The sequence below is a fragment of the Anolis carolinensis genome, unplaced genomic scaffold (assembly GCF_035594765.1).
Source record: "Anolis carolinensis isolate JA03-04 unplaced genomic scaffold, rAnoCar3.1.pri scaffold_11, whole genome shotgun sequence".
NCBI classification, from domain to species: Eukaryota; Metazoa; Chordata; class Lepidosauria; order Squamata; family Dactyloidae; genus Anolis; species Anolis carolinensis.
Window position 1 is genome coordinate 21727597 of NW_026943822.1, and position 26547 is coordinate 21754143.

At 40.9% G+C, this 26547-nt stretch overlaps 1 protein-coding gene across 4 annotated transcripts in view; it reads right to left on the minus strand.

Moving 5' to 3' along the window:
• nrg4 (neuregulin 4) overlaps window positions 1-26547 on the minus strand; it is an 87010-nt gene that overhangs the window by 4210 nt on the left and 56253 nt on the right. For 2 of the 4 annotated variants that reach the window (XM_062963016.1, XM_062963015.1), the window contains 4 exons: window positions 24003-24063; window positions 18410-18475; window positions 9254-9347; window positions 495-644 (listed from right to left, as the gene is read on the minus strand). In XM_062963016.1, coding sequence (XP_062819086.1) covers window positions 495-644; window positions 9254-9347; window positions 18410-18419 — 254 coding nt within the window. In that variant the 5' untranslated portion in view covers window positions 18420-18475; window positions 24003-24063. Of the gene's footprint in view, window positions 1-494; window positions 645-9253; window positions 9348-13855; window positions 13923-18409; window positions 18476-24002; window positions 24064-25160; window positions 25717-26547 lie in introns of those variants that run through there. The other 2 variants (XM_062963018.1, XM_062963017.1) reach the window with 2 other exon arrangements.

Sequence of the window (26547 nt, forward strand, 5' to 3'; positions counted from 1 at the left end):
GTCTGCCTTTTAGTAGTCAATGTTTTTGTAGTCAATCTTTTCAATACATTGTGATTTTTGGTGCTAAATTTGTAAATACAGCAATTACTACATAACATTGCTGTGTATTGAACTGCTTTTTCAGACAAATTTGTTTTGGTGCTTAATTTGTAAAATCATAATGTAATTTCATGTTTCATGGGCTTTTCCCTAATCCCTCCTTATTATCCAACATATTTGCTTATCCAACACTCTGCTGGCCCGTTTATGTTGGATAAGTGAGACTCTTCTGTATTATATTATTATTAGCATAATATTTTATTACATTATAATATTATTATCAGCTTAGAAATGGAGATGAGCACCAAGCCCCAGGTTTGGACATGGCTAGACTTAATATCAGGGGAAATCCTTTATCTTTACTTTCCCTTACTGCAGTTAAATGCATATACAAGCAATTAGAATAGGAGATGGAGAGACTTCTCTTTATGGGAATGGCTGAGCATGAGTCTTACCTGTAAAGAAAGAAGAAGGCTCCAGCCACCAAGACGCTCAGAACGACCACCGAAGCCAAAACAGCGGCAAACAGTTCTCCTCTCGAATGGCCCTTGATACTTGCAAGCAAAATTTCCCCACACCGAGCTCCTGTGTAGTTTTCAACACACCTGCAATTCAAAGATTTGCATGAATTGGTTGTGTTCTTAACAGAGATCAGTACGTATTCTTCCTCTGGCCAGTTCTTCCTTCATCCCCTTTTGTTACTGCCTCCCTTGCATATAATGTTAGATCATGGCAGTGTAGAAGGGGCTTAAGAACTCCTCTTTTTAAGTTTTTTTTAATACTGGTAGCCAGATTTTGTTCATTTTCATGGTTTCCTCCTTTCTGTTGAAGTTCTCCACATGCTTGTGGATTTCAACGGCTTCTCTGTGTCGTCTGACATGGTCGTTGTTGAGAGTGGTCCAGCATTTCTGTGTTCTCAAATAATATACTGTGTCCAGGTTGGTTCCTCAAGTGCTCTGATGAACCAACCTCAAAAACCATAACAGTAAATAAGAAGCGATACTCTGAAAACAGAGGAGTTCCAGACATGGGAACCAGGGGCAGCTAACGACTCTGAACAAAGGATGCCCCCAGGCAGGAAGAAGCCAGGAGATGAAGCTATTCAATGCTAACTACAACATTCACACTGGCCTCCAACTGACAAAGAGTTCTTCTCTCACCCTGGACTTTCCACAGATATATATATATATAAACCTTCCTTGATTAGTTTCTCCATACCTCACAACCTCTGAGGATGCCTGCCACAGATGTGAGCGAAACGTCAGGAGAGAGTGCTTCTGGAACATGGCCATACAGCCCGGAAAACATACAACAACCCTGAGACCTCACAACCTCTGAGGATGCCTGCCACAGATGTGAGCGAAACGTCAGGAGAGAGTGCTTCTGGAACATGGCCATACAGCCCGGAAAACATACAACAACCCTGAGACCTCACAACCTCTGAGGATGCCTGCCACAGATGTGAGCGAAACGTCAGGAGAGAGTGCTTCTGGAACATGGCCATACAGCCCAGAAAACATACAACAACCCTGAGACCTCACAACCTCTGAGGATGCCTGCCACAGATGTGAGCGAAACGTCAGGAGAGAGTGCTTCTGGAACATGGCCATACAGCCCGGAAAACATACAACAACCCTGTGATCCCGGCCATGAAAGCCTTCGACAACAAAATTGGCTCAGAAAAGAGTTTGCTTCCCATCAAGTGGCTTTCCATTTCCATAGACAAGTGTAATCTGTTCTTGAGAATCGTGCTCAAACCACAGCCCCTTGAGGCTTATACACAGTTTAATGTGCTTTATCTCACTTCCAAACACAACTGTGCATCTGAAACCTTTAAAAACGCCAATTCTGGGTGGCCTGATCAATATGTGCTCCATCCCAGTGCCAAGCGAATGTGAATGGGCAGCAGATGGTGTTGGGGAAAATCCTCCCGCGGTCTCTACTAAGCAGGAATTAGACTAATTCGGTGACGAGGAGGACGGAGGTCGCTCTTCTTAACTCCCACTCTTCTCCAGCCCTGTGCCCTGTTGACTTTTGTTTCCTTCTACAGGATAAAACAAAAATAATCTCTTTCAATAACATCCTAAGTGAAATGTTTCATTTGAGAAGAAGTGTCAATGATTGACTTATGAGGATGCATACATGGCAATCTGAAATGCACAGACAATTGCTTCTTCACGTGGATGATGCTGGAGAAGTACCATGTTTCATAGAATCATAGAATAGTAGAGTTGGAAGAGACCTCATGGGCCATCCAGTCCAACCCCATTCTGCCAAGAAGCGGGCAATCGCATTCAAAGCACCCCCGACAGATGGCCATCCAGCCTCTGTTTAAAAGCCTCCAAAGAAGGAGCCTCCACCACAGTCCAGTTTAGTTTCAGAAGTGAAATGAGTTGGCCGCTAATTTAAGAACAGACATGAGAAATCTCAAGATTGTTCATGATCATCTATTGAAGCCAAATGCAAAAAGAAGAAGACCTACAACACCTTCGCAGAAGCATACGAGAAGCTCGGCCTCTCACTGAACATCGAGAAAACCAAAGTGCTCTTCCAACAGGCACCAGCTAATCCCTCTGCAATGCCAGGAATACAACTTAATGGTGTAACATTAGAAAACGTTGACCATATCCGCTCTCTTGGCAACCACCTCTCCACAAAAGTCAACATCGAGACTGAAATACAACACCGCATTTTTCCGAATGAAACAGAGAGTGTTTTGACACTGAAATATAACAGCGTCTGAGCTCTGCGAGCGCAGCATTTTTCCGAATGAAGCAGAGAGTGTTTTGACACTGAAATCCAACAGCGTCTGAGCTCTGCGAGTGCAGCATTTTTCCGAATGAAGCAGAATGTTTTGACACTGAAATACAACACTGCCTGAGCTCTGCGAGCGCAGCATTTTTCTGAATGAAGCAGAGAGTGTTTTGACAATGAAATACAACACCGTCTGAGCTCTGTGAGTGCAGCATTTTTCTGAATGAAGCAGAGAGTGTTTTGACACTGAAATACAACACCGTCTGAGCTCTGCGAGTGCAGCATTTTTCCAAATGAAGCAGAGAGTGTTTTGACACTGAAATACAACACCATCTGAGCTCTGCGAGTGCAGCATTTTTCCAAATGAAGCAGAGAGTGTTTTGACACTGAAATACAACACCGTCTGAGCTCTGCGAGTGCAGCATTTTTCCAAATGAAGCAGAGAGTGTTTTGACACTGAAATACAACACCGTCTGAGCTCTGCGAGTGCAGCATTTTTCCAAATGAAGCAGAGAGTGTTTGAGGATCGGGACATCCGTAGAGATACCAAGGTGCTTGTTTACAAAGCCATTGTCCTCCCAACCCTGCTCTATGCCTGCGAAACGTGGACGGTCTACAGACGTCACACTCAACTCCTAGAGTGTTTCCATCAGCGTTGCCTCAAAAAAATCCTGCAAATCTCTTGGGAAGACAGGCAGACAAATGTCAGCGTGCTGGAAGAAGCAAAGACCACCAGCATTGAAACGATGCTCCTACGCCATCAACTCCACTGGACTGGCCACGTTGTCCGAATGCCCAAAGCAGCTACTCTACTCCCAACTCAAGAATGGAAAACAGAATGTTGGTGGGCAGGAAAAGAGATTTAAAGAAGGGCTTAAAAACTGTGGCATAGACACTGAGAACTGGGAAGCCCTGGCCCTTGAGCACTCTAACTGGAGGTCAGCTGTGACCAGCAGTGCTGCGGAGTTCGAAGAGGCACGAATGGAGGGCTTGAGGGAGAAACGTGCCAAGAAAGGCCCGTCAAGCCAACCCTGACCGGGACTGCCTTCCACCTGGAAACCAATGTCCTCACTACGGGAGAACATGCAGGTCAAAAATAGGTCTCTTCAGCCATCTACAAATCCATCCCCAAGACAACACAGACGGAGGACCATCATCCTCGAACTATGAGGGATCGCCTAAGTAAGTAAGTAAGTAAATAAAAGGTAAAGGTTTTCCCCTGACGTTAAGTCCAGTCATGTCTGACTCTGGGGGTTGGTGCTCATCTCCATTTCTAAGCCGAAGAGCCAGCATTGTCCGTAGACACCTCCAAGGTCATGTGGACATTGGCATGACTGCATGGAGCGCCGTCACCTTCCCGCCGGAGCGGTACCTATTGATCTACTCACATTTGCATGTCCATAGACACCTCCAAGGTCATGTGGACATTGGCATGACTGCATGGAGCGCCGTTACCTTCCTGCCGGAGCAGTACCTATTGATCTACTCACATTTGCATGTTTTCGAACTGCTAGGTTGGCAGAAAAGTAAGTAAGCAAAAAAAAAAAAAAGGACATGATTTCTTCACCATTGAAAAGAGTCCAGCTGGAGTAACTTGTATGACTTGCTATACCTGTATTTCCTTATTCTGCTCACTTATTAAAGATAGAGAAGACACGTCTTGTTTTGCATCCGGAAACTTTGCATTCAACAACCGCAAATAGATAGATGTCCTTCCATTGTGGCCTCAAATGACCAACTGCATTCAATAGCCTGTTCTTAAATTCATTTTTCTCATTACATGATGAACCGTAACAAGGAATTATGTAAGATCCCTAAAGTGGCAAGTTCTGTTTCTGGGGAAATGCTTTCCATTTGGCTCATATCTTCACCATTGGTACTGAAGGGAACCATGAGCCACTAAACCTCTGCATCTATATATATAAAAGGGTAGTGGAATCACGGCACCGGACAAAACAACTAAACTAAATGCCCCACAACCTCAAAAATTGACAGCACAACCTCTCTATGTTCATACAACAAAAAGAAAAATAAAGTCCTAACCACAGCAACGCGTGGCCGGGCACAGCTAGTCTGTAATAAAAGATTTTCGTCCCTTTGGCCTGAGCAGAGATCAGAATAAAGATGCTATTTTTGCCACCCTCGGAGCGGGTATTTACATACCAGGCACGTTAATGATGAGAAATCCCTGATTTCTCTGATTGGGACGGAGTTCTAAACATAATGCTATATGTTCTCATTAATGGCACTAATCAGAAGGAAAGCAGTGGGAGGCCGGACAGGCGTGCAGAGCCTCTTAAACAGCAAACGCTGCCGAAATAAGGAAGAATCCTTCTGGCCACAAACTAACGTGGTTTACATAGAGGTCAACTTTGTGCTTCCAAAGTATTCTTATTTCCATATTGATGCGAAAAAGTGTAGGTGTTTAAATTAATATCGCAAAATGTAAAGGTAAAGGTTTTCCCTTGACGTTAAGTCCAGTCGTGATTGACTCTGGGGGTTGGTGCTCATCTCCATTTCTAAGCCAAAGAGCCGGCGTTGTCCATAGACACCTCCAAGGTCATGTGGCCATATAGGCATGACTGCATGGAGCGCCGTTACCTTCCCGCCGGAGCGGTACCTATTCATCTACTCACACTGGCATGTTTTCGAACTGCTAGGTTGGCAGAAGCTAGAGCTAACAGCGGGCGCTCACTCCCCTCCCCGGATTTGAACCTGGGACCTTTCAGTCACTCAAGGTATGACATAAAAAATACAGCAAGTGCAAAACAAAACAGAGGCAATAAAACAGTCAACACAACATCATAAATTCACAGTACCCCCTGGAAAAAATACAGCAATCTCAGAATTGTAAAGTACTAAAAAAAGAGTCTAAAGGTACTCATATGTGTTATAAGAGAGTCTAAACATGATCGAGGACCTCCCCCTGGCACAGCGTGTTAAAGTGTTGAGTTGCTGAACTTGAGGACCAAGTGAGAACCCGCTGTTAGCTCCAGCTTCTGCCAACTTAGCAGTTCGAAAACATGCAAATGTGAGTAGATCAATAGGTACTGCTTCTGCGGGAAGGAGCTCCATGCAGTCATGCCGGCCACATGATCTTGGAGGAGTCTACAGACAATGCCGGCTCTTTGGCTTAGAAATGGAGATGAGCGGTACCTATTGATCTACTCATAATGGATGTAATAATAAATAGAGTAAAATAATAAATGCAATTATAATAATAAGATCAGAGTGAAAAAATAAATGTATTAATAATAATAATAAAAATAGAGTAAAATAAATGTAATAGTAGCAACGATAATAGAGAAAAATAATAAATGTACTACAGTAGAGTCTCACTTATCCAAGCCTCGCTTATCCAAGCTTCTGGATTATCCAAGCCATTTTTGTAGTCAATGTTTTCAATATACTGTGATATTTTGGTGCTAAATTTGTAAATGCAGTAATTACTACTTAGCATTATTGCATATTGAACTACTTTTTCTGTCAAATTTGTTGGATAACATGATGTTTTGTACTTAATTTGTAAAATCATAATCTAATTTGATGTTTAATAGGCTTTTCCTTAGTCCCCCCTTATTATCCAACCTATTCGCTTATCCAACGTTCTGCCGGCCCGTTTATGTTGGATAAGTGAGACTCTACTATAATACCAATAATAATTGAGAAAAATAATAAATGTAATAATACCAATAATAATTGAGAAAAATAATAAATGTAATAATACCAATAATAATAGAGAAAAATAATAAATGTAATAATTCCAATAATAATTGAGAAAAATAATAAATGTAATAATACCAATAATAATAGAGAAAAATAATAAATGTAATAATGCCAATAATAATAGAGAAAAATAATAAATGTAATAATACCAATAATAATAGAGAAAAATAATAAATGTAATAATACCAATAATAATTGAGAAAAATAATAAATGTAATAATACCAAAAATAATAGAGAAAAATAATAAATGTACCATATATTCTCGAGTATAAGCTGACCCAAATATAAGCCAACCAGGACCCTCACCCGAGTATAAGCCGAGGGGGGCTTTTTCAGTCTTAAAAAAAGGGCTTGAAAACTAGGCTTATACCCGAGTATATACGTTATGTTTCTCCTGCATTGTCTCAAATCCCGGAAAGTTCATTTTTCAAAGCCAGAAGTGGACATCTGGCTATTTGTGACTTTCTTTTGGAGACATTTTTGCCAGTATAGTCCCTAGGATTTTAAAAAAAAACTATCCACAGGACACTGTACAGTTGTTCATTCCTGCTTAGTCTTTCAAGGGGTTTGTTTTTTTTTGACATGCTTTAAAGGACCTAGAAGCCTGTCCTTGAGAAAAAGAGTTCTGTGGCTGGGATATCGCATTTTTCTACTTCTCAGAAAACAATCCTGGGCTGAATCAGCAAGAGGGAAAGTACAGCCCTAACTAAGGGGGTGAGGCAGGGAAATGAAGAACTTCTCTCATTTGGGAAACTCCATATTTTGGGAAATGCTTCAAGAGGCTCAAATGGAAGTGAAGCCGGCAAACTGGATTGTCGAATGTCCCATCTAAGGTTGTGAAGATTAATAAAGGTCAGAGCCTTTTTTTAATGGTTGTGTAGAAGAAGTCATTTCCACAAGAGTTGCTTCTGTGACAGCCAACGCTCAGGGAACGTACTTTTTCTACACAACCATTAGAGACTTGCCCCTATATTAACTTTACTTTTTAATTGTATCAGAAGCAAACAGAATATACAGTAGAGTCTCACTTATCCAACACTCGCTTATCTAACGTTCTGGATTATCCAACGCATTTTTGTAGTCAATGTTTTCAATACATTGTGATATTTTGGTACTAAATTCGTAAATACAGTAATTACTTCATAGCATTACTGCATATTGAACTACGTTTTCTGTCAAATTTGTTGTATAACATGATGTTTTGGTGCTTAATTTGTAAAATCATAAACTAATTTGATGTTTAATAGGCTTTTCCTTAATGCCTCCTTATTATCCAATATATTCGCTTATCCAACGTTCTGCTGGCCCATTTATGTTGAATAAGTGAGACTCTACTGTACTGTAAGTTGCTTCTGGCGTGGAGAATTGGCTGTCTACTGAGACATTGCCTAGGGGATGCCTAGATGTGTTACCATCCTTTTGGAGTCTTCTCTCATGTACCTGCATGGAAGTTGGGGCTGACAGATGGGAGCTCATCCAGTCTCACGGATTCGAACCACCAACAGCAGTTCAGCCGGCACAAAGGTTTAACCCAATGCGCCACTGCGGCCCTTTATAATACTTTCCTTTCTACATGATGATCTCCTTAGTTGTTTCCTCCGCAACAAGATGTCAGAGTATTTGCAGCGCAGTAGTAGTTGCATGGAAGCAGTGGAGCGCAGAATGAAGAGACACTCAGAGACGTTGGTAAAACTATTTACAAAGTTTTACTGTATCAACACAAACAGACTAACAGACGACAGATGAACACAGGAATCAAACTCTAGGCAGACAGAACTCAACTGAACTGACGCAATCAATAATGCACAAACACTTGTGTCTGGATACTCCCTAGTTCCAGCCACAAATCAAGGTCATCATAGCTTCTTGGCAATTAACTCTTTCTACACTATGGCACATTCTGGATGATGCAATCAGTTGCAATACAAGCATTTAAACACTATCAATACATAAATCCCACATTAACAGACGTGACAAGGCTTTTCCATATTTAATCAGAATGGAGACTGAAATGGAGGCCAAGAAATCAGAAGACGACAAATTGGAAAGACGGCTTTGAAGGAACTAGACAAGGTCTTCAAGTGTCAAGATAGATTATGGAATACTAAAGTGAGAATGGTCCATGCTGTTGTCTATTTATGGTTGTGAAAGCAGATGGGAAGAAAATCAAATCTCTGGATTTTCTGAGGATACCGGGGACTGCTAAAAAGACAAATATATGCGCTCCTTAGATGTCAAGATGACTACTTTGGCCACATCATGAGAAGATATGGCTCACTAGAAAAGGCAATAATGCTTGGTAGGGTAGAAAGTAAGATAAGAGGAAGACCACAAAAGGGATGGATTGATTCGTCCAAGGAGACTACAGCCCTGAATCTGAGCAGAGTGGTTGAGGATCGATTGATTTGAAAGGTTATCATCAATCAAAGTCTATTTGACGGCAATCGACAATCGACAACTAGGACTCCCTTTACTACTTTCAATCCCAGCTTTTGCACTCCTAAATCGCTAGCATTACGAGTCTCTTGCCTACAAACACTTGGAGTTGGCCTGTGTATATATATTATCTAAAATGAATTCAGTGCACGCTTAAGCAACAAGAAACCGGCACTACGAATGTTGACGAAACCATTTGTTTCTTCACAGCAGCTCATTGCTCCTGACCTCGAGGGGTTTCTGGTTTTTAACAAAAGCACCTGCCTCGAATGAAAAATGTAATTCTTGCCCATTTACCTGCAAAAAGGACTGGAAACCGTTGGTATCATGTAACAAATCCCACCGTTTAGACAGAACGATCCATAACTGCTGCCACAGAGCTCTTCATGATCTAAGGAAAGGCAAGGAGAGATTTATCGCCGCTTGCTCTTCTCGTAGGAATAAAATCGGGCGGTGGGAGATCTTACAAAACGGTTTTAAACACCTCCTTCCCATTCATATATAAAAATAATTGTGGCAAAGACATGATGGATTGCCTCTGTCCTCGGCACAAAGCACGAGACAAGGAAAACAGTATTGTTTTGCATGTTTTATAGCTTGGTATCCTTTATCCAAAATTCTCGGGACCAAAACTATTTTGGAGTTCAGATTTCTTCTATTAGGCTTTTACAACAGTTGTATTTGCACACAATGAGCTATCTGGGAGATCGGATCTAAATCAAAACATGATATATACTGTCTCTTGTAGCCTGATGGAAATTTTATATAATACTAGCTGTGCCCGGCCACGCGTTGCTGTGGCAAAGTGGTGGTGGTATTGGTTAAAAATTGTTGTGTAATTTTTATTTGACGTTATTTGCAATTTTTTATTAATTTTATTGTAAGTTATATTTTTATTTATTATATTTTATTATTTTCTTGTATTATTTTTAGTTATTTTCTGTTATTATAGTATTTTATTGTATTAATTTTTTAGTGTTTTTTATTATTTTTTATTGGGTTGCTAGGAGACCAAGTTGGAGGAGCTTAGCCTTCTAACTGGCAGCAATTGGATAAAAGCAATTATTCCTCTCTCTCTCTAATTAGGACTTTATTTTTCTTTTCTTTTTGTTGTATCAACCTAGAGGCATGGATGATGGGTTGTGTTGTCAAATTTCGAGGTTGGGGGGCCTGTAGTTTTGTTGTTTTGTGGGTCGCCGTGATGCCATCACTCTTTTATATATATAGATTAGGTATGGGAAATAAAGTATTGAGGAATTGGTGGTAGTTAATATATGTTATTTCCTAAAGCTTGTGGATATCCAATATTTCCAATTGTTCCTTTTTTTGTCTATTGGAGGCAAGTATGAATGCTACAATTAGCCGGAATGATTTGCACGTAATGGCCTTTCAGCTTCAAAGCCTGGCTGCTTCCTCCCTGGGGGAAAATTTGTTGGGAGGTGTTAGCTGGCCGTGATTGTTTCATGTCTGGAATTTCCGTTTTCAGAGTGTTGTTCAGAGTGAACCCTGCCTGTCCCCTGAGTGCCATTATGGCTGAGGGGGTTGCTATGACACAAAGGGGGGTGGGGCCTAAAGGGGACGTGGCCTACCCATCTGACTGGCAGCCAAGGGGGAGAACGGCTCTTCCCCGTCCTCTATAATTTGGACTTTATTTTTCTAGGCTTTTTGATTGAAAGACATAGATTGTATGACTATGTCGTTTGTGGCCAAATTTGGCCTAAAGGGGGCGGGTCCTACCCTTCTGACTAGTGGTTGGGAGAGAACGGCTCTTCCTCGTCCTCTGTAATTTGGACTTTATTTTTCTAGGTTTTTTGATTGAAAGACATAGATTGTATGACTATGTCATTTGTGACCAAATTTGGTGTGATTTGTGTCAGTGGTTTTGTTGTTTACCCCATGGGAAAAACGCACATTACATTTTTATATATATAGATATATTTTAACGCTGCCTTCCAAATGTTGAATGCGGGAGGATGGGAGGCACATTTTTTGTCTATTGGAGGCAAGTACGAATGCTGCAATTAGCCAGAATGATTAGCATGTAATGGCCTTTCAGCTTTAAAGCCTGGCTGCTTCCTGCCTGGGGGAATCCTTTGTTGGGAGGTATTAGCTGGCCTAAGTGAACCCTGCCTGTCCCCCCGGGCGCCATTGTGGCTGAGTTGGTTGCTATGACATGAAAGGGGTGGGGCCTAAAGGGGGCGGGGCCTACCCTTCTGACTGGCAATCAGGGGGAGAACGGCTCTTCCTCGTCCTCTGAAATTTGGACTTTATTTTTCTAGGTTTTTTTTTTTTAATTGAAAGACATAGATGGGATGACTATGTCTTTTGTGGCCAAATTTGGTGTGATTTGGTTCAGTGGTTTTGTTGTTTACTCCATGGGAAAAACGCACATTACATTTATATATATATACTAGCTGTGCCCGCCACGCGTTGTCGTGGCAAAGTATGGTGGTATGGGAAATCAAGTATTGAGGAATTGGTGGTAGTTAAGGTAAAGGGTAAAGGTTTTCTCCTGACATTAAGTCCAGTCGTGTCTGAGTGTGTGGGTTGGTGATCATGTGTATTTGTAAGTTGAAGAGGTGGCATTGTTCGGAGAGTCCTTGGAGGTCATGTGGGTGGTATGACTATGGAGCGCCGTTAGTTTTGCGTCAGAGGAGTAGGTATTGATGTACTGATCTTTGGATGTTTTGGAAGTGTTGGGTGGGAGAAGGTGGGGTAATAGTGGGGGTTGACTCTGTTTTTCGAATTCAAACCTGCGACGTTTCATTGGAGAAGTTGAGTAGGTTAGTGGTTGAAGACGCTGCGTCATTAGGGGAGATTATTTCCTAAAGGTTGTGAATATACAATATTTGTGATTATTGGGGGGTTTTCTCTGTTGGAGGTAAGTATGAATGGTGTATAAGAGATGTTGTAGGTGTTGTGAATGGGTAGAGATGACGTTATTATCGGCATATTAGAGTTGTATAAGAGATGTTGTTGGTGTTTTGAATGGGGATAGAGTACGTTATCATCGGTATATTAGAGTTGTATAAGAGATGTTGTAGGTGTGTTTTTGAATGTGGTGAGTTGTTAGAGTGAGTTTCCCTGGGGCATGGGTTTGAAACAGGATATGGTGTTGTTTGGGTTGGTGTCTCAGTGTAGATGGAGGGTAGAAGTTGATTCTAAGTGAAGATAATCCAGTTGAAATATGATATTGTGGATCTGGGTGGTTGTGGTTTGGAGTGGATGGGTGTTGTTTGTAGGAATGGAGGAGGAAGGAGAGAGTGGGAGGGAGGAAGTGGATGGTTGTGGTCTTGTTTTGAAAGGGTAGAGATGGGGGGGGGGTATGGGTTGTAGTGGGTGGCCCTTGTTTGTAGGAATGGAGGAGGAAGGGGAGGGGTGGGTGGGAGGAAATGGATGGTTGTGGGTTGTCTTGGGTGGGTTTTGTTTAGATAAATAGAGGAAGAAGAGTGGGAGGGGTTGGGTAGTGGAGTGTGTGGGGTGGGCCTTGATTTTATGAGTGGAGGAGGAGGAAGAAGAGGAGTGTAAGGGAAGAAACTTCTGGTGGAGGCTCCTTCTTTGGAGGCTTTTAAGCAGAGGCTGGATGGCCATCTGTCGGGGGTGCTTTGAATGCGATTTCCTGCTTCTTAGCAGGGGGTTGGACTGGATGGCCCATGTGGTCTCTTCCAACTCTACTATTCTATGATTCTATGATTCTATGAAACGGAGAGTTCGAAAGAGAAGGGGGGGGGGGTCAGGGAGTTGTTTTGGAGCCGAGGTCCAGGCTGTGAGGTGGGGGTGCGGCTTGCCCTTCCTTATTTCTCAGTGGAAGCGTTCCGTGGGCCCAAGGAGGCCTGGTGGTGCCTCAGGACGAAGGAGGAGGAGGGGGGTGGCGGGTAGGAGCAGCCCCATGTTTCCCGGCAGTGGGAGCGGTGGCGGCGCTCTTTCCTCCTCCGGAGGGGAAGGGGAGGTGTGGGAAGAATCGGTGGCGGCGGGGAAGAGTTGGGGCCCTCAGGCGGCTTGGGGAGGGTCGGTCTGTCTCTGCCTCCTCACTTTGTCTGGGGTTGGTTTCGCCTTCCGGCTAAGGGGACTGGCGGTGGGTTCTGGGCTGGCGCAGGCGCAGTTCGCCTGTTGCCGCTTTTTGCCTTTTTTCGGCCATGTGATTGTGTTTTTAATATAATGGTGTGGTATCATACTGGAGGCGGGGATGATGATTTCTGTGGTTAATTTGCAAGTTGGGGGGGTTTGTGGTTTAGTTGCTTTGTGCATCGCCGCGACGCCAAAACTCTTTTATATATATAGATAGATAGATAGATAGATAGATAGATAGATAGATAGATAGATAGATAGATATACTAGCTTTGCCCGGCCACGTGTTGCTGTGGCTTATGGGAATCCTTTGTTGGCCAGGTGGAATAGCAGTGAATAGCCTTACAGTCTCAAAGCCTGGCCGTTTTCTGGAGTAGCTGGAGCTTTTTGTTGTATGAACATAGAGGCATACAACATAAACTTGTGCTGCCAAGTTTAGTGTTGCTGGGATGTGTAGTTTTGTTGTTTTGTCCTAGGCCGAAATTTCATTACCCTTTTATATATATATAGATATAGATATGTAATATTTTTTCCATGAAATAAAGTATTTCAAACAATGGACTATTGGAAAGCAAAGGTGTCACTCTCAGCCAGCAATTTTTGATGATTTTGGATTTCTACATAAAGGATGCTCAACCTGTTCTTATTCCTCATGTTTGACAAACTGTTCCAGGATGACATTTGCTACTTAAATTAAACCACTTGGCTTCCATCAAAGGGAGAATAAAGATATCCTATTTTTTCCCCCTTTTAAACTTTCAGTCTAAGCATTTCCTTTAAAACAGAGTCAATTTCTGGCATCACACATTGGAAAGCGACGTGCGAACTTACACATCAGGTGTCGTCGTCGCTGTTATTTCTAGCAGCACCTTAAAATGGAACAGCAGAACGTCTTTATCTGGAAACACAGAGCCACGGGGAGATTATGCCACTTTCCAAATCATTGGAAAATTACAGCAGTCTTTAACTTCTCAAATACTGGGTGCAAAAGACAACTTAGTTTGCGATGCTTCCTATGCCTATTAAATACTATTCTCCAGGAGTTTGATCTGGTGAGAGGGGAGAAATATGCTGTGCCACAGAAATATTATATTTCTGACGGACCAGGTTGAAAGAGAGTTTTGTCAGAAGTGTGGAGAATATCTCGGCCCTTTTTACACAGGGAAAAGTTGTTTTTATAGAATCCGAACCAGACTGGCTTGTTCATCCGGTACTGACAAAATCAACCCACCCGACCTGAATGTTTATTTTTATTTGGATCCGGAGAAGTTTGTCGAGAAACCTCAGTGGATCCGGTTTTAGGAAAGCAGGACTACGGCGTTTATTAACAACCGGGGTTAACAATCTGACGGAAATGCAAATGTTGTATTAAGATATGGCAATCATTGTGATGTGCTTTCGAGTCATTTGTGTTACCGTATATACTCGAGTATAAGCCGACCCGAATATAAGCCGAGGCACCTAATTTTACCACAAAAAAACTGGGGATTTCAGAGTTTGGAATATTATTTGCATATACATCATGAGACCCAAGTCTAAACATGACACCAATATATCTTTCCTATAAACCTTATAGACATCGACTGAAGGTAATTTCATCTATAGATACAAAAGCCAAAGTATATACCGTATACTCAAATATATACTCAAATATAAGCCGACCCGAATATAAGCCGAGGCATCTAATTTTACTACAAAAAAATTGAGAAATCATTGACTTCAGTATAAGCCAATGGTGGTAAATTTCAGAAATAAAAATTGATACCAATAAAATTACATTAATTGAAGCATCAGTAGGTTAAATGTTTTTGAATATTTACATAAATCTCAAATTTAAGATAAGACTGTCCAACTCTGATCAAATCATTCTTCTCATCTTCTTCAATGTAAATGTGCTTATGTATCCTTTTAATAATAATAGAGTAAAATGACACATTTAATAATAATAACAATAAATAATAATAATACAGGAAAATAATACAAGTAATAATAGAGTAAAATAATAAATGCAATAATAATAATAAAATCAGAGTGAAATAATAAATGTATTATTATTAATAATAAAAATAGAGTAAAATAAATGTAATAGTAGCAACAATAATAGAGAAAAATAATAAATGTAATAATACCAATAATAATAGAGACTAATAATAAAGGTACCGTATATTCTCGAGTATAAGCTGACCCAAATATAAGCCAACCAGGACCCTCACCCGAGTATAAGCCGAAGGGGGCTTTTTCAGTCTTAAAGGGCTGAAAAACTAGGCTTATACTTGAGTATATACAGTACTAGCTGTGCCCGGCCACGCGTTGCTGTGGCTTAGTCTGGTGGTGTTGGTCAGTCTACATTAGGTTGTATTGATGCTGTGACCTCCACCCTTCTTTATATTCACATTAGTAGTAGTATTTGAAGTCTGTTACCTTCTTCAAATTTTGTGTTGATTGATAATTGCTTGAGATCCCTGTGTCTTTGGTTTGTTGTTAGTTGTAATGTCTGATTCTGCTGAGTGCGGTTTATATTTTTATTGTGGTACAATAGTCTTTTTTTTGTTTTGCCTGTGTAGGTGTTTATTATTGTTGTTGTTGTAGTGGTCATGAAGGTTGGATAAGTTAGATGCTACTGTATTGTTTTTTGGAGGCCCAGTGTAGCACTGACTGGCCTCTCAGCCTCAGTGCCTGGCTGTGATGGTGTTGATTCTTATTGTTGTTGTTGTTGTCATTGTTATTATTGTAATTGTTTTTTTGGAAGCCAAGTGTGAATGTAGGGATTGGGGAGGTGGATGAGTTGTGTTGTCAAATTTTGTATTTGTTATAGTCACAATGCGTTGTTGTGAGTTTTGTGGGTCCAGATTGTGGTTTTGTGGTGTGGTTGTGTTGTTACAACTGAGAGGCAAGGCTTTTGTGTTGTGTTGCCAAGTTTTGTATTTCTGGGGCGTTTAGTTGTGTTGTTATAGTCATGATGCACTGTTGTGAGTTTTGTGGGTCCAGTGTGGTTTTGTGGTGTGGTTGTGTTGTTACAACTGGGAGGCAAGGCTTTTGCATTGTTTTGCCAAGTTTTGTATTTCTGGGGCGTTTAGTTGTGTTATAGTCACGATGCGTTGTTGTGAGTTTTGTGGGTCCGGATTGTGGTTTTGTGGTGTAGTTGTGTTGTTACAACCAGGAGAAAAGGCTTTTGTGTTGTGTAGTCAAGTTTTGTATTTCTGGGGCATTTAGTTGTGTGCCAAGTTTCGTATTTCTGGGGCGTTTAGTTGTGTTGTTATAGTCACGATGCATTGTTGTGAGTTTTGTGGGTCTGGATTGTGGTTTTGTGGTGTGGTTGTGTTGTTACAACCGGGAGGCAAGGCTTTTGCGTTGTGTTGTCAAGTTTTATATTTCTGGGGCGTTTAGTTGTGTGCCAAGTTTCGTATTTCTGGGGCGTTTAGTTGTATTGTTATAGTCACGATGCATTGTTGTGAGTTTTATGGGTCTGGATTGTGGTTTTGTGGTGTGGTTGTGTTGTTACAACCTGGAGGGAAGGCTTTTGCATTGTGTTGCGAAGTTTCGTATTTCTGGGGCGTTTAGTTGTGTTGTTATAGTCACGATGCGTTGTTGTGAGTTTTATGGGTCTGGATTGTGGTTTTGTGGTGTGGTTGTGTTGTTACAACCTGGAGGGAAGGCTTTTGCATTGTGTTGCGAAGTTTCGTATTTCTGGGGCGTTTAGTTGTGTTGTTATAGTCACGATGCGTTGTTGTGAGTTTTGTGGGTCCTGTGTGGTTTTGTGGTGTGGTTGTGTTGTTACAACTGGGAGGCAAGGCTTTTGCATTGTGTTGCCAAATTTTGTATTTCTGGGGCGTTTAGTTGTGTTGTTATCGCATGATGCGTTGTTGTGAGTTTTGTGGGTCTGGATTGTGGTTTTGTGGTGTGGTTGTGTTGTTGTAACCTGGAGGCAAGCGTTTTGCATTGTGTTGCCAAGTTTCGCATTTCTGGGATGTTTAGTTTTGTTGTTATAGTCACTGTGCCCGCAACTTTATCCTTTTATATATATAGATATGGGAACAACTAGAAAGCCTGCCCCAATCCTCTTCTACTTTTCGGATGCAGTCGTGATTCATCCAAACAACATTGTTCTTCATTTTGGAATTAATGCAGTTCGACACCGCTTTAACCACCATGGCTAAATCCTATGGAATCATGAGAGTCTTGAGCCTTCTTTGCCAAAGCGTGCTGGCTCCTCACCAAATTATAACTCTCAGGATTGCATAGTATTGAGTATTGTATGTATTCATACATTCATATAGGGTTTTGATGCACTCTTTGCCTATGCTATGTCGTACATTATATCAATAACATTGGAATGGAAAGGCAAAATGGAAGTTTAAATATGTATGTCGAAGGTTTTCATGGCTGGAACCACTTGGTTGCTGTGGATTTTCCAGGCTGTATGGTTCTATGTATATGAAGTATAAAATGATTTTGTATTTAGACTTGGGTCCCAACTCCAAGATATCTCATTTATGTACAGTAGAACCTCTACATACAAATGACCCAACATAATTTACAAATACTCAGCTTAGAGTGATGTTTTAGCATCCTAACACTGGGTTGCTGTGAGTTTTCCAGGCCATGTTCCAGAAGCATTCTCTCCTGTCGTTTCACCCACACCTGTGACAGGCATCCTCAGAGGCTGTGAGGTCTGTTGGAAACTAGGCAAGTGTTGGAAATTAGGAAACAGACATCCAACAGACATCACAACCTCTGAGGATGCCTGCCATAGATGTGGGCGAAACGTCAGGAGAGAATGCTTCTGGTGCACAGCCATACAGCTCGGAAAACTCACAGCAATCCAGAAGCTTAAATACATTAATATTTTTATATAGTTCGGGCAAAGCAACTTGTAATCTAGTTAATTTTCCCCTGGAAAGTAATTTTTACAAGCTGTTCCTGGACCTTTGCAGGAAAGAAGCCTACCACGTTCTGCAAGAAACAGGCTTTCAGAAATAGGAAGACGCCATTAAACTGCCTGTTGAACGACATTTGATTCAGCCATCCCTCCTTAAAAAGGTATGTGCCGATTTAGTTAATATGTGAGACTTTAATCCAATCTCCTATGCAGTTTGCTTCCAATCTACAAGGAAAATCATCCGATTTAGGGCCTAATGCAGGAATGGGCAAACTTTGGCCCTCCAGGTGTTTTGTACTTCAACTCCCACAGTTCCTAACAGCTGGTGACACTTTTGCTTTCCAACAAAGGATTCCCCTAGGGAGAAAGCAGCCAGGCTTTGAAGCTGCAAGGACATTCAGTGCTAATCAAGGTGACCAACTGCAACATTCACACTTGCCTAAAATGAATTAGTCAAGTACGTTATTCCCAAGTGCGATTTAAGGAAATTTTAATGAAATTGTTACCTGTTCGCATATTATTCTGACCGCAACTTGTAATTCTTGGCCGCAGGCTATTCTTCGAAAACTGCCCTAAAGACAAAAAAACACCTTGTTTAAATCCGAACATCTTTTGTTTGGCTGAACAACTACTTGGATTATTTCAGCTATGCATTAAAAACCAGAAAATTGAATGAAAACAGGTCCGCACACAAGTCTACAAGCCATACAGGAGCCTTTGTGGATCAAACATACATACATACTGTATATACTCGAGTATAAGCCTAGTTTTTCAGACCTTTTTTTTAGGACTTAAAAAGCCCCCCTCGGCTTATACTCGGGTGAGGGTCCTGGTTGGCTTATATTTGGGTCAGCTTATACTCGAGAATATATGGTACATTTATTATTTTTCTCTGTTATTATTGATATTATTACATTTATTATTTTACTCTATTATTATTAAAAGGATACATAAGCACATTTACATTGAAGAAGATGAGAATAATGATTTGATCAGAGTTGGACAGTCTTATCTTAAATTAGAGCTTGATGTAAATATTCAAAAATATTTAACCTACCGATGCCTCAATTAATGTAATTTTTTGATATCTATTTTTATTTCTGAAATTTCCCCCAGCTTATACTTGAGTCAATGTTTTCCCAGTTTTTTGTGGTAAAATTAGGTGCCTCGGCTTATATTCGGGTCGACTTATATTCGAGCATATACGGTTTATGCTTTGGCTTTTGTATCCATAGATAAAATTACCTTCAGTCGATGTCTATAAGGTTTATAGGAAACATATATTGGTGTCATGTTCAGACTTGGGCCTCATGATGTACAGTAGAGTCTCACTTATCCAACATAAACGGGCCGGCAGAACGTTGGATAAGCGAATATGTTGGATAATAAGGAGGGATTAAGAAAAAGCCTATGAAACATCAAATTAGTTTATGATTTTACAAATTAAGCACCAAAACATCATGTTATACAACAAATTTGACAGAAAAAGTAGTTCAATACGTATTAATGCTATGTAGTAATTACTGTATTTACGAATTTAGCACCAAAATTTCACGATGTATTGAAAACATTGTCTACAAAAATGCGTTGGATAATCCAGAACGTTGGATAAGTGAGAGTTGGATAAGTGAGACTTTACTGTATATGCAAATAATATTCCAAACTCTGAAATCCAAAGCAAGTTGGTTTCAAGTATTTCAGATACTCAAGTTGTACTAATATTGTACAATATAGATCGTGGTGTGCTACTTATTCAGCATATGGATTAACATAGCTCCAATGGAGATATCATTTTGCATTCGTCACTGGGAGTATTTGCGTTTGTATTTTAAAGCAGCCGAAATACTAAGATGAAGTTATATATTTCCAAAATGTATTTGCAATCATCCATCCCTTGCGGATTTACATGCACGGCGGAGCAAATTGTGGGTGGTGTTTAGTAATAATAATAATAATAATGATAATAACTTTATTTTTATACCCCGCCCCATCTCCCCGAAGGGACTCGGGGTGGTTTACATGGGGCCCTGCCCGATACAACAATATAATAACAACAACAAAACAATAAAACAAATATCCCAACAATAAAACATCAGCATCAATAAACTATTCCACAAACTCCTCTTTCCGGCGACGTCAGTGCGTCGTTCCCATCTGTATTCATCTCCCGGACTCTCCAGGAACGCAGCTCGATCCTTGCAACACACAACTTCAGGTGTTTATACCGGCACTCAGCTATTTTTAGTGCTGATATCCCACGTCAGCTGTAAATCGATCTCAGCTCAAATATAACCTTCGGTAAACCTGTCAGATACACCTGACTCCGGCCCTAAAAGACCTTTGCAGGCACACTTGACGACAGCAACAACAGGGAAATTTCTCCATCCCAAATACTACAAAGTTTAGGAAATCAGACTCTGGTTGCAAAGTGGGGCGGGTTTTGATGTTGTTGGACTGCAACTCCCAATGTTCCTCTGGCTGGGAAAATGGGAATTGTAGTCCATCAGGAGAGATGTATTTTGATTAACTACAACATTCACACTGGCCTCAAACTGACAAAAAGTTCTTCTCTCACCCTGGACTTTCCACAGATATATATAAACCTTCCTTGCTTAGTTTCTCCATTATTATTATTATTATTATTATTATTATTATTATTATTATTATTGTTATTATCGACACAACGACGTTGTGTGACACAGCAAACAAGATAGACATGCTGGATTTCGTTTCACAAAACCACAAGTCGAACACTTCCCAAGTGTCTAGGACTGTGTGATGTATTTTCGGATGATGCGTGCAGATCCCAGCAGGGTGGCCTTTTGCAGCTGGCAGATCGTAATTTTGTCAATGTCTATTGTTTCCAAATGCCGGCTGAGGTCTTTTGGCACGGCACCCAGTGTGCCCATCACCACCGGGACCACTTGCACTGGTTTCTGCCAGAGTCTTTGCAGTTCAATCTTGAGGTCCTGATAGCGGCTGAGTTTTTCCTGTTGTTTTTCGTCAATGCGACTGTCACCTGGGATGGCAACATCAATGATCCAAACCTTGTTCTTTTCCACAACTGTGATGTCTGGTGTGTTGTGTTCCAGAACTTTGTCAGTCTGGATTCAGAAGTCCCACAGTATCTTTGTGTGCTCATTTTCCAATACTTTTGCAGGTTTGTGATCCCACCAGTTCTTTGCTGCTGGGAGGTGGTACTTGAGGCATAAGTTCCAATGAATCATTTGGGCCATATAGTTGTGCCTCTGTTTGTAGTCTGTCTGTGCAATTTTCTTACAGCAGCTGAGGATATTATTATTATTATTATTATTATTATTATTATTATTATTATTATTATTATTATAGTATATCTGTGGAATAATGTCCAAGGTGGGAAAAAGAACTCTTGTCTGTCTGAGACAGGTGTGAATGTCTTTAATCGGCCACCTTAATTCGCATTGAATAGCCTTTCAGCTTTGAGGTCTGTCTGCTTCCTGCCTGGGGGGGAATCTTTTGTTGGGAGACATTAGCTGGCCCTGATCGTTTCCTGTCTGGAACACTCAAAAACAGGGGAATTCCAGACAATGAACAATCAGGGCACAACTAATCACCTCCCAATAAAGGATTCCCCTAGGCAAGAAGCTGCAAGGCTATTCAATGCGAATCAAGCTGGCCACTCGCAACATTCACACAAGAGTTCTTTCTCCCACCCTGGACATTATCCTACAGATATATAAACCCCACTTGCCTAGTTTCCAACAGATCTCAGAACCTCTGAGGATGCCTGCTTTAGATGTGGGCGAAACGTCAGGAGAGAATGCTTCAGGCACATGGCCAGACAGCAACCAGTGATTCCGGCCATGAAAGCCTTAGACAACACATTGATATAGGAGTTGAAGTCCAGCATTTAGAGATGGACTGCATTAAATGGCATGATGCGTTTGACACATGTGATCTCTGCATTCCTGTGATGTGTTCAAATCAGAAGACAATATACAAAATTTCATCCGGCGATGTATAGAGGAGATCAAACTCCATAACAAACCAAGAAGGAGGGCAAGCAGTGAAACTTTCTATGAAGTATCTTTTTGCTTCCTTACTACAGTAACGTAACCCGTAAAGTTACATTAAATGTAAAGTTACCTTTCCAAAGTGTCTATGAAGCTCAACAGAGTTGAGCTTCATAGACACTTTGGAAAGGTAACTTGACATTTAATTCAACAGAGATGCATGCAACCCCTGTGCTGGCTGCTCCTCGAACTCTGGAAACTTCAAGCCAGGTGTGGAAATTTCTGTTTTTGCTAAGGCTAGAGGGGAGGACTGATGGTAAACCTGACCTGGCCCCGAACCTGGACCTCAACGCCTCGAGTAAACACAACTTGAAACATGATATTGGAGAGAGAAAAGCATTCCAAAGGAGAGCAAGTACCACACAAGGTTGAAGAATTGCTATTTGTTTGACAACCTGCATGCAAGCCTACACTCAGGAGCCAATACTTGCTCATTTCAGTGGTAACGTACTTATTTTATCATATCTATATATATATAAATGAGTGATGGCATCATGGCAACCGACAAAACGACAAAACTACAGGCCCCCCAACCTCGAAATTTGACAACACAACCCATCTTTCACGCCTCTAGGTTGATACAACAAAAAGAAAAGAAAAATAAAGTCCTAATTAGAGGGAGGGGAATAATTGTTTTTATCCAATTGCTGCCAGTTAGAAGGCTAAGCTCCGCCCACTTGGTCTCCTAGCAACCCACTCAGCCCAGGGGACAGGCAGAGTTAGGCCTCTTCCACACTGCCTATAAAATACAGATTATCTGATTTTAACTGGATTATATGGCAGTGTAGACTCAAGGCCCTTCCACACAGCTATATAACCCATTTATAATGGACTTAATGTCAGGGGAAAACCTTTACCCTTTACCTTAACTACCACCGATTCCTCAATACTATATTTCCCATACCACCAGACTTCGCCACAGCAACGCGTGGCCGGGCACAACTAGTGCATTATATACGCGCTCAGCAATCTTTGCAAAGATGTGTAGTGTAAATTTGCACTCTTCTATGTGCACCAATGCATCATAAATGTGGCATGGGCAAACTTTGGCCACCCGGGTGTTTTGAACTCCAACTCCCACCATTCCTAACAGCCTTGTGTAAAGAAGTGTGTTTTTATTTTGATTTATAGATGTCATGTTTGTTTAATTTCGTTTTAAAAGTCATGTTTAACGATGTTTAAAAGGGTAAGTATTAGTTACCAGTGTGAGGGGGATGGCAGCCAGCTCAGCATTCTGAGGCAGGTTACCATAGCAACGAGGGCGGAGCCAACCGCCGTTTAGAAGAAAAGGAGGGAATGTTTTAAAAAAACAATTTAGTCTGTGATTTTTAGTCACAGGGAAGACACTGGTTCCAAGTTAGGGAAACCAGGGGAACTCAGATCTCTAGTGGTGTTAAATTAAGCAAGTTAGGTGACTTGTTTAGGTTTATTTGTAGAGTCTGAGTAGGAAGGGAAAGCAATCCCAGTTAGATCCAAAGTGATCAGTTAATAACTTTGCAACCATTATCTAAGTGCCTTTAAAGAAGTTACTGTAACCACTAAGCTCTGTGCCTGAAATAAACTTGTTTTTCTTCTTCAATATCCAAGTCTCTGTCACCTATATTCAAAACTAAGTAACGCTACCATCTAAAGTGAATAAGAATAAGAGAATTTTTTTTAAAATAATTCCTCTCTGCCTGAGATCTCTACAAATTGGTGGCAGCGGTGGGATTAAAAAGATTCCTCCCTGCCACACCTTGCCACCCAAAAAATTTGGTGCGACTATTATGTGATGAAATACAATTAACCTGTCACTTGCTTCATGGCTGGCTGTTAGGAAGGGTGGGAGTTGGAGTCCAAAACACCTGGAGGGAGAGCCAAAGTTTGCCCAAGCCTGTCATAAATGCTTAGTGGAAGGAAGACGGTGCACTTCAGCCCACATCCTAGCGTTTCACCTGAAATACACTTACATTTACAACCGGGGAGTATATTTACAACCCTGAGAAGAGGAAATGCCTTGGAAAAGCAGTACAGTGTCTGCAGGAGGTGGGAAAAGATCTAGACTTACTATTTAACTGTAACCGGAGAAATGATGGGGACTCAGTTTCCTTATTGCTCCTTCATGGGTCCTGCAACGAGAAATAGGAATTAATAACTCCCTGGATTGCAGAACCACATTTTTCAGCTGTGCAAGGAAACACAGTTGGAAACAACAACAACAATACTGTATATACTCGAGTATAAGCCTAGTTTTCCAGCCCTTTTTTAAAGACTGAAAAAGCTCCCCTCGGCTTATACTCGGGTGAGGATCCTGGTTGGCTTATATTTGGATCAGCTTATATTCGAGAATATATGGTACATTTATTATTTTTCTCTATTATTATTACATTTATTATTGTACTCTATTACATTTATTTTACTCTATTTTTATTATTATTAAGACATTTTTTATTTCACTCTGATCTTATTATTATTATTACATTTATTATTCTACTCTATTTACAGTAGAGTCTCACTTATCCAAAACTCGCTTATCCAACATTCTGGATTATCCAACGCATTTTTGTAGTCAATGTGTTCAATATATCGTGAGATTTTGGTGCTAAATTCATAAATACAGTAATTACTACGTAGCATTACTGCATATTGAACTACTTTTTCTGCCAAATTTGTTGTCTAACATGATGTTTTGGTGCTTAATTTGTAAAATCATAACCTAATTTGATGTTTAATAGGCTTTTCCTTAATCCCTCCTTATTATCCAACATATTCGCTTATCCAACATTCTGCCGGCCCGTTTATGTTGGATAAGTGAGACTCTACTGTAGCTCCAACAGAGATAGCGTTTTGCATTCGTCACCAGAAGTATGTGCATTTGCATTTTAAAGGGGCCGAAACTCTAAGATGAAGTTACATATTTCCAAAATTTATCTGGGGATGTCTCAGCTTATATTCGGGGCGGCTTATATTCGAGTATATACGGTAATAATAACTTTATTTTTGTATCCCCCCTCCATCTCCCCGAAGGGCTCAGGGCGGCTAACACGAGGCCAAGCCCAAACAATGGCAATAAAAACAACATTAAATACAAACAAGGTGCACAACAGCATCCAATAAAATGCCTATACAATAACAAAGTCAAACAAAACGTAGCAACAATGGCATAATAAAACTAAGTATCAAAACAGTAGGTAGCATTCATTGAAAATAACTACAAGCAACTTACCGGGAAGAGCTTTGCCCAGCATTAAGACTGTGTTTGAGTCGTGCCTTCGCCAGCAAAGGTCTGGCATTAATATGCACCTGATGCTGCAAGCTGGGGATTTATAGGGCTGCATCGAGCCAAGGTGTGCACAGAGGCCAGGTAGGGGCCGGAGCACCGCCCCTTTGTTCTTGCAAGATTCGATCGTAAAACGCAAAGGCCGTCTCGGTGACATTTCTCTGAACTTCAAAACAGCTCCCAAATAGCAACCCCAACAAAAGAAATCTTTTTTTTCTTGCAAATCTTGCAAATCTCTCTGTTTGTTTCAACTCCGGCAAGAGTTGAGATCCCCGGCGCAGATAGTGCCAAACGACTTGCTGTTATTGCCAGTTCATAGATTGGGTTTCGTGACCCACATGGCAAACCAGCTCCTGCACCCCAGATGGTATCTACACCCGGCGCATTTATCTCCCAGGCCTGTTCCCGTAAGTGGTTTGATCAGATCTGTGCAAGTGCCTTTAGGAAAAGCTGTTGCCTAAGTGTGATTTATGTCTCCACGACACTATCTTTAGCGCTTGTTAGTCACCTATGCTTTTCTCGGGAAGATATACCTAATTCCGGAGACGGACATACGCATTTTGAGGGAAATAGGTGGGCTAACGAAAACCCTGCATTTACGGTAGAGTCTCACTTATCCAAGCCTCGCTTATCCAAGCCTCTGGATTATCCAAGGCATTTTTGTAGTCAATGTTTTCAATATATCGTGATATTTTGGTGCTAAATTCGTAAATACAGTAATTTTCACCTATGCTTTTCTGGGGAAGATATACCTAATTCCAGAGACGGGCATACACATTTTGGGGGAAATAGGTGGGCTAATGAAAACCCTGCATTTACAGTAGAGTCTCACTTATCCAAGACTCGCTTATCCAAGGTTCTGGATTATCCAACGCATGATATTTAGCGTGATATTTTGGTGCTAAATTCGTAAATACAGTAATTACAACATAACATGACTGCGTATTGAACTACTTTTTCTGTTCAATTTGTTGTACAGTAGAGTCTCACTTATCTAACATTCACTTGTCCAACGTTCTGGATTATCCAAGGCATTTTTGTAGTCAATGTGTTCAATATAGCGTGATATTTTGGTGCTAAATTCGTAAATACAGTAATTTTCACCTATGCTTTTCTGGGGAAGATATACCTAATTCCAAAGACGGACATACGCATTTTGAGGGAAATAGGTGGGCTTTCGAAAACCCTGCATTTAAAGTAGAGTCTCACTTATCCAAGACTCGCTTATCCAATGTTCTGGATTATCCAAGGCATTTTTGTAGTCAAAGTTTTCAATATATCGGGATATTTTGGTGCTAAATTCATAAATACAGTAATTACAACATAACATTAA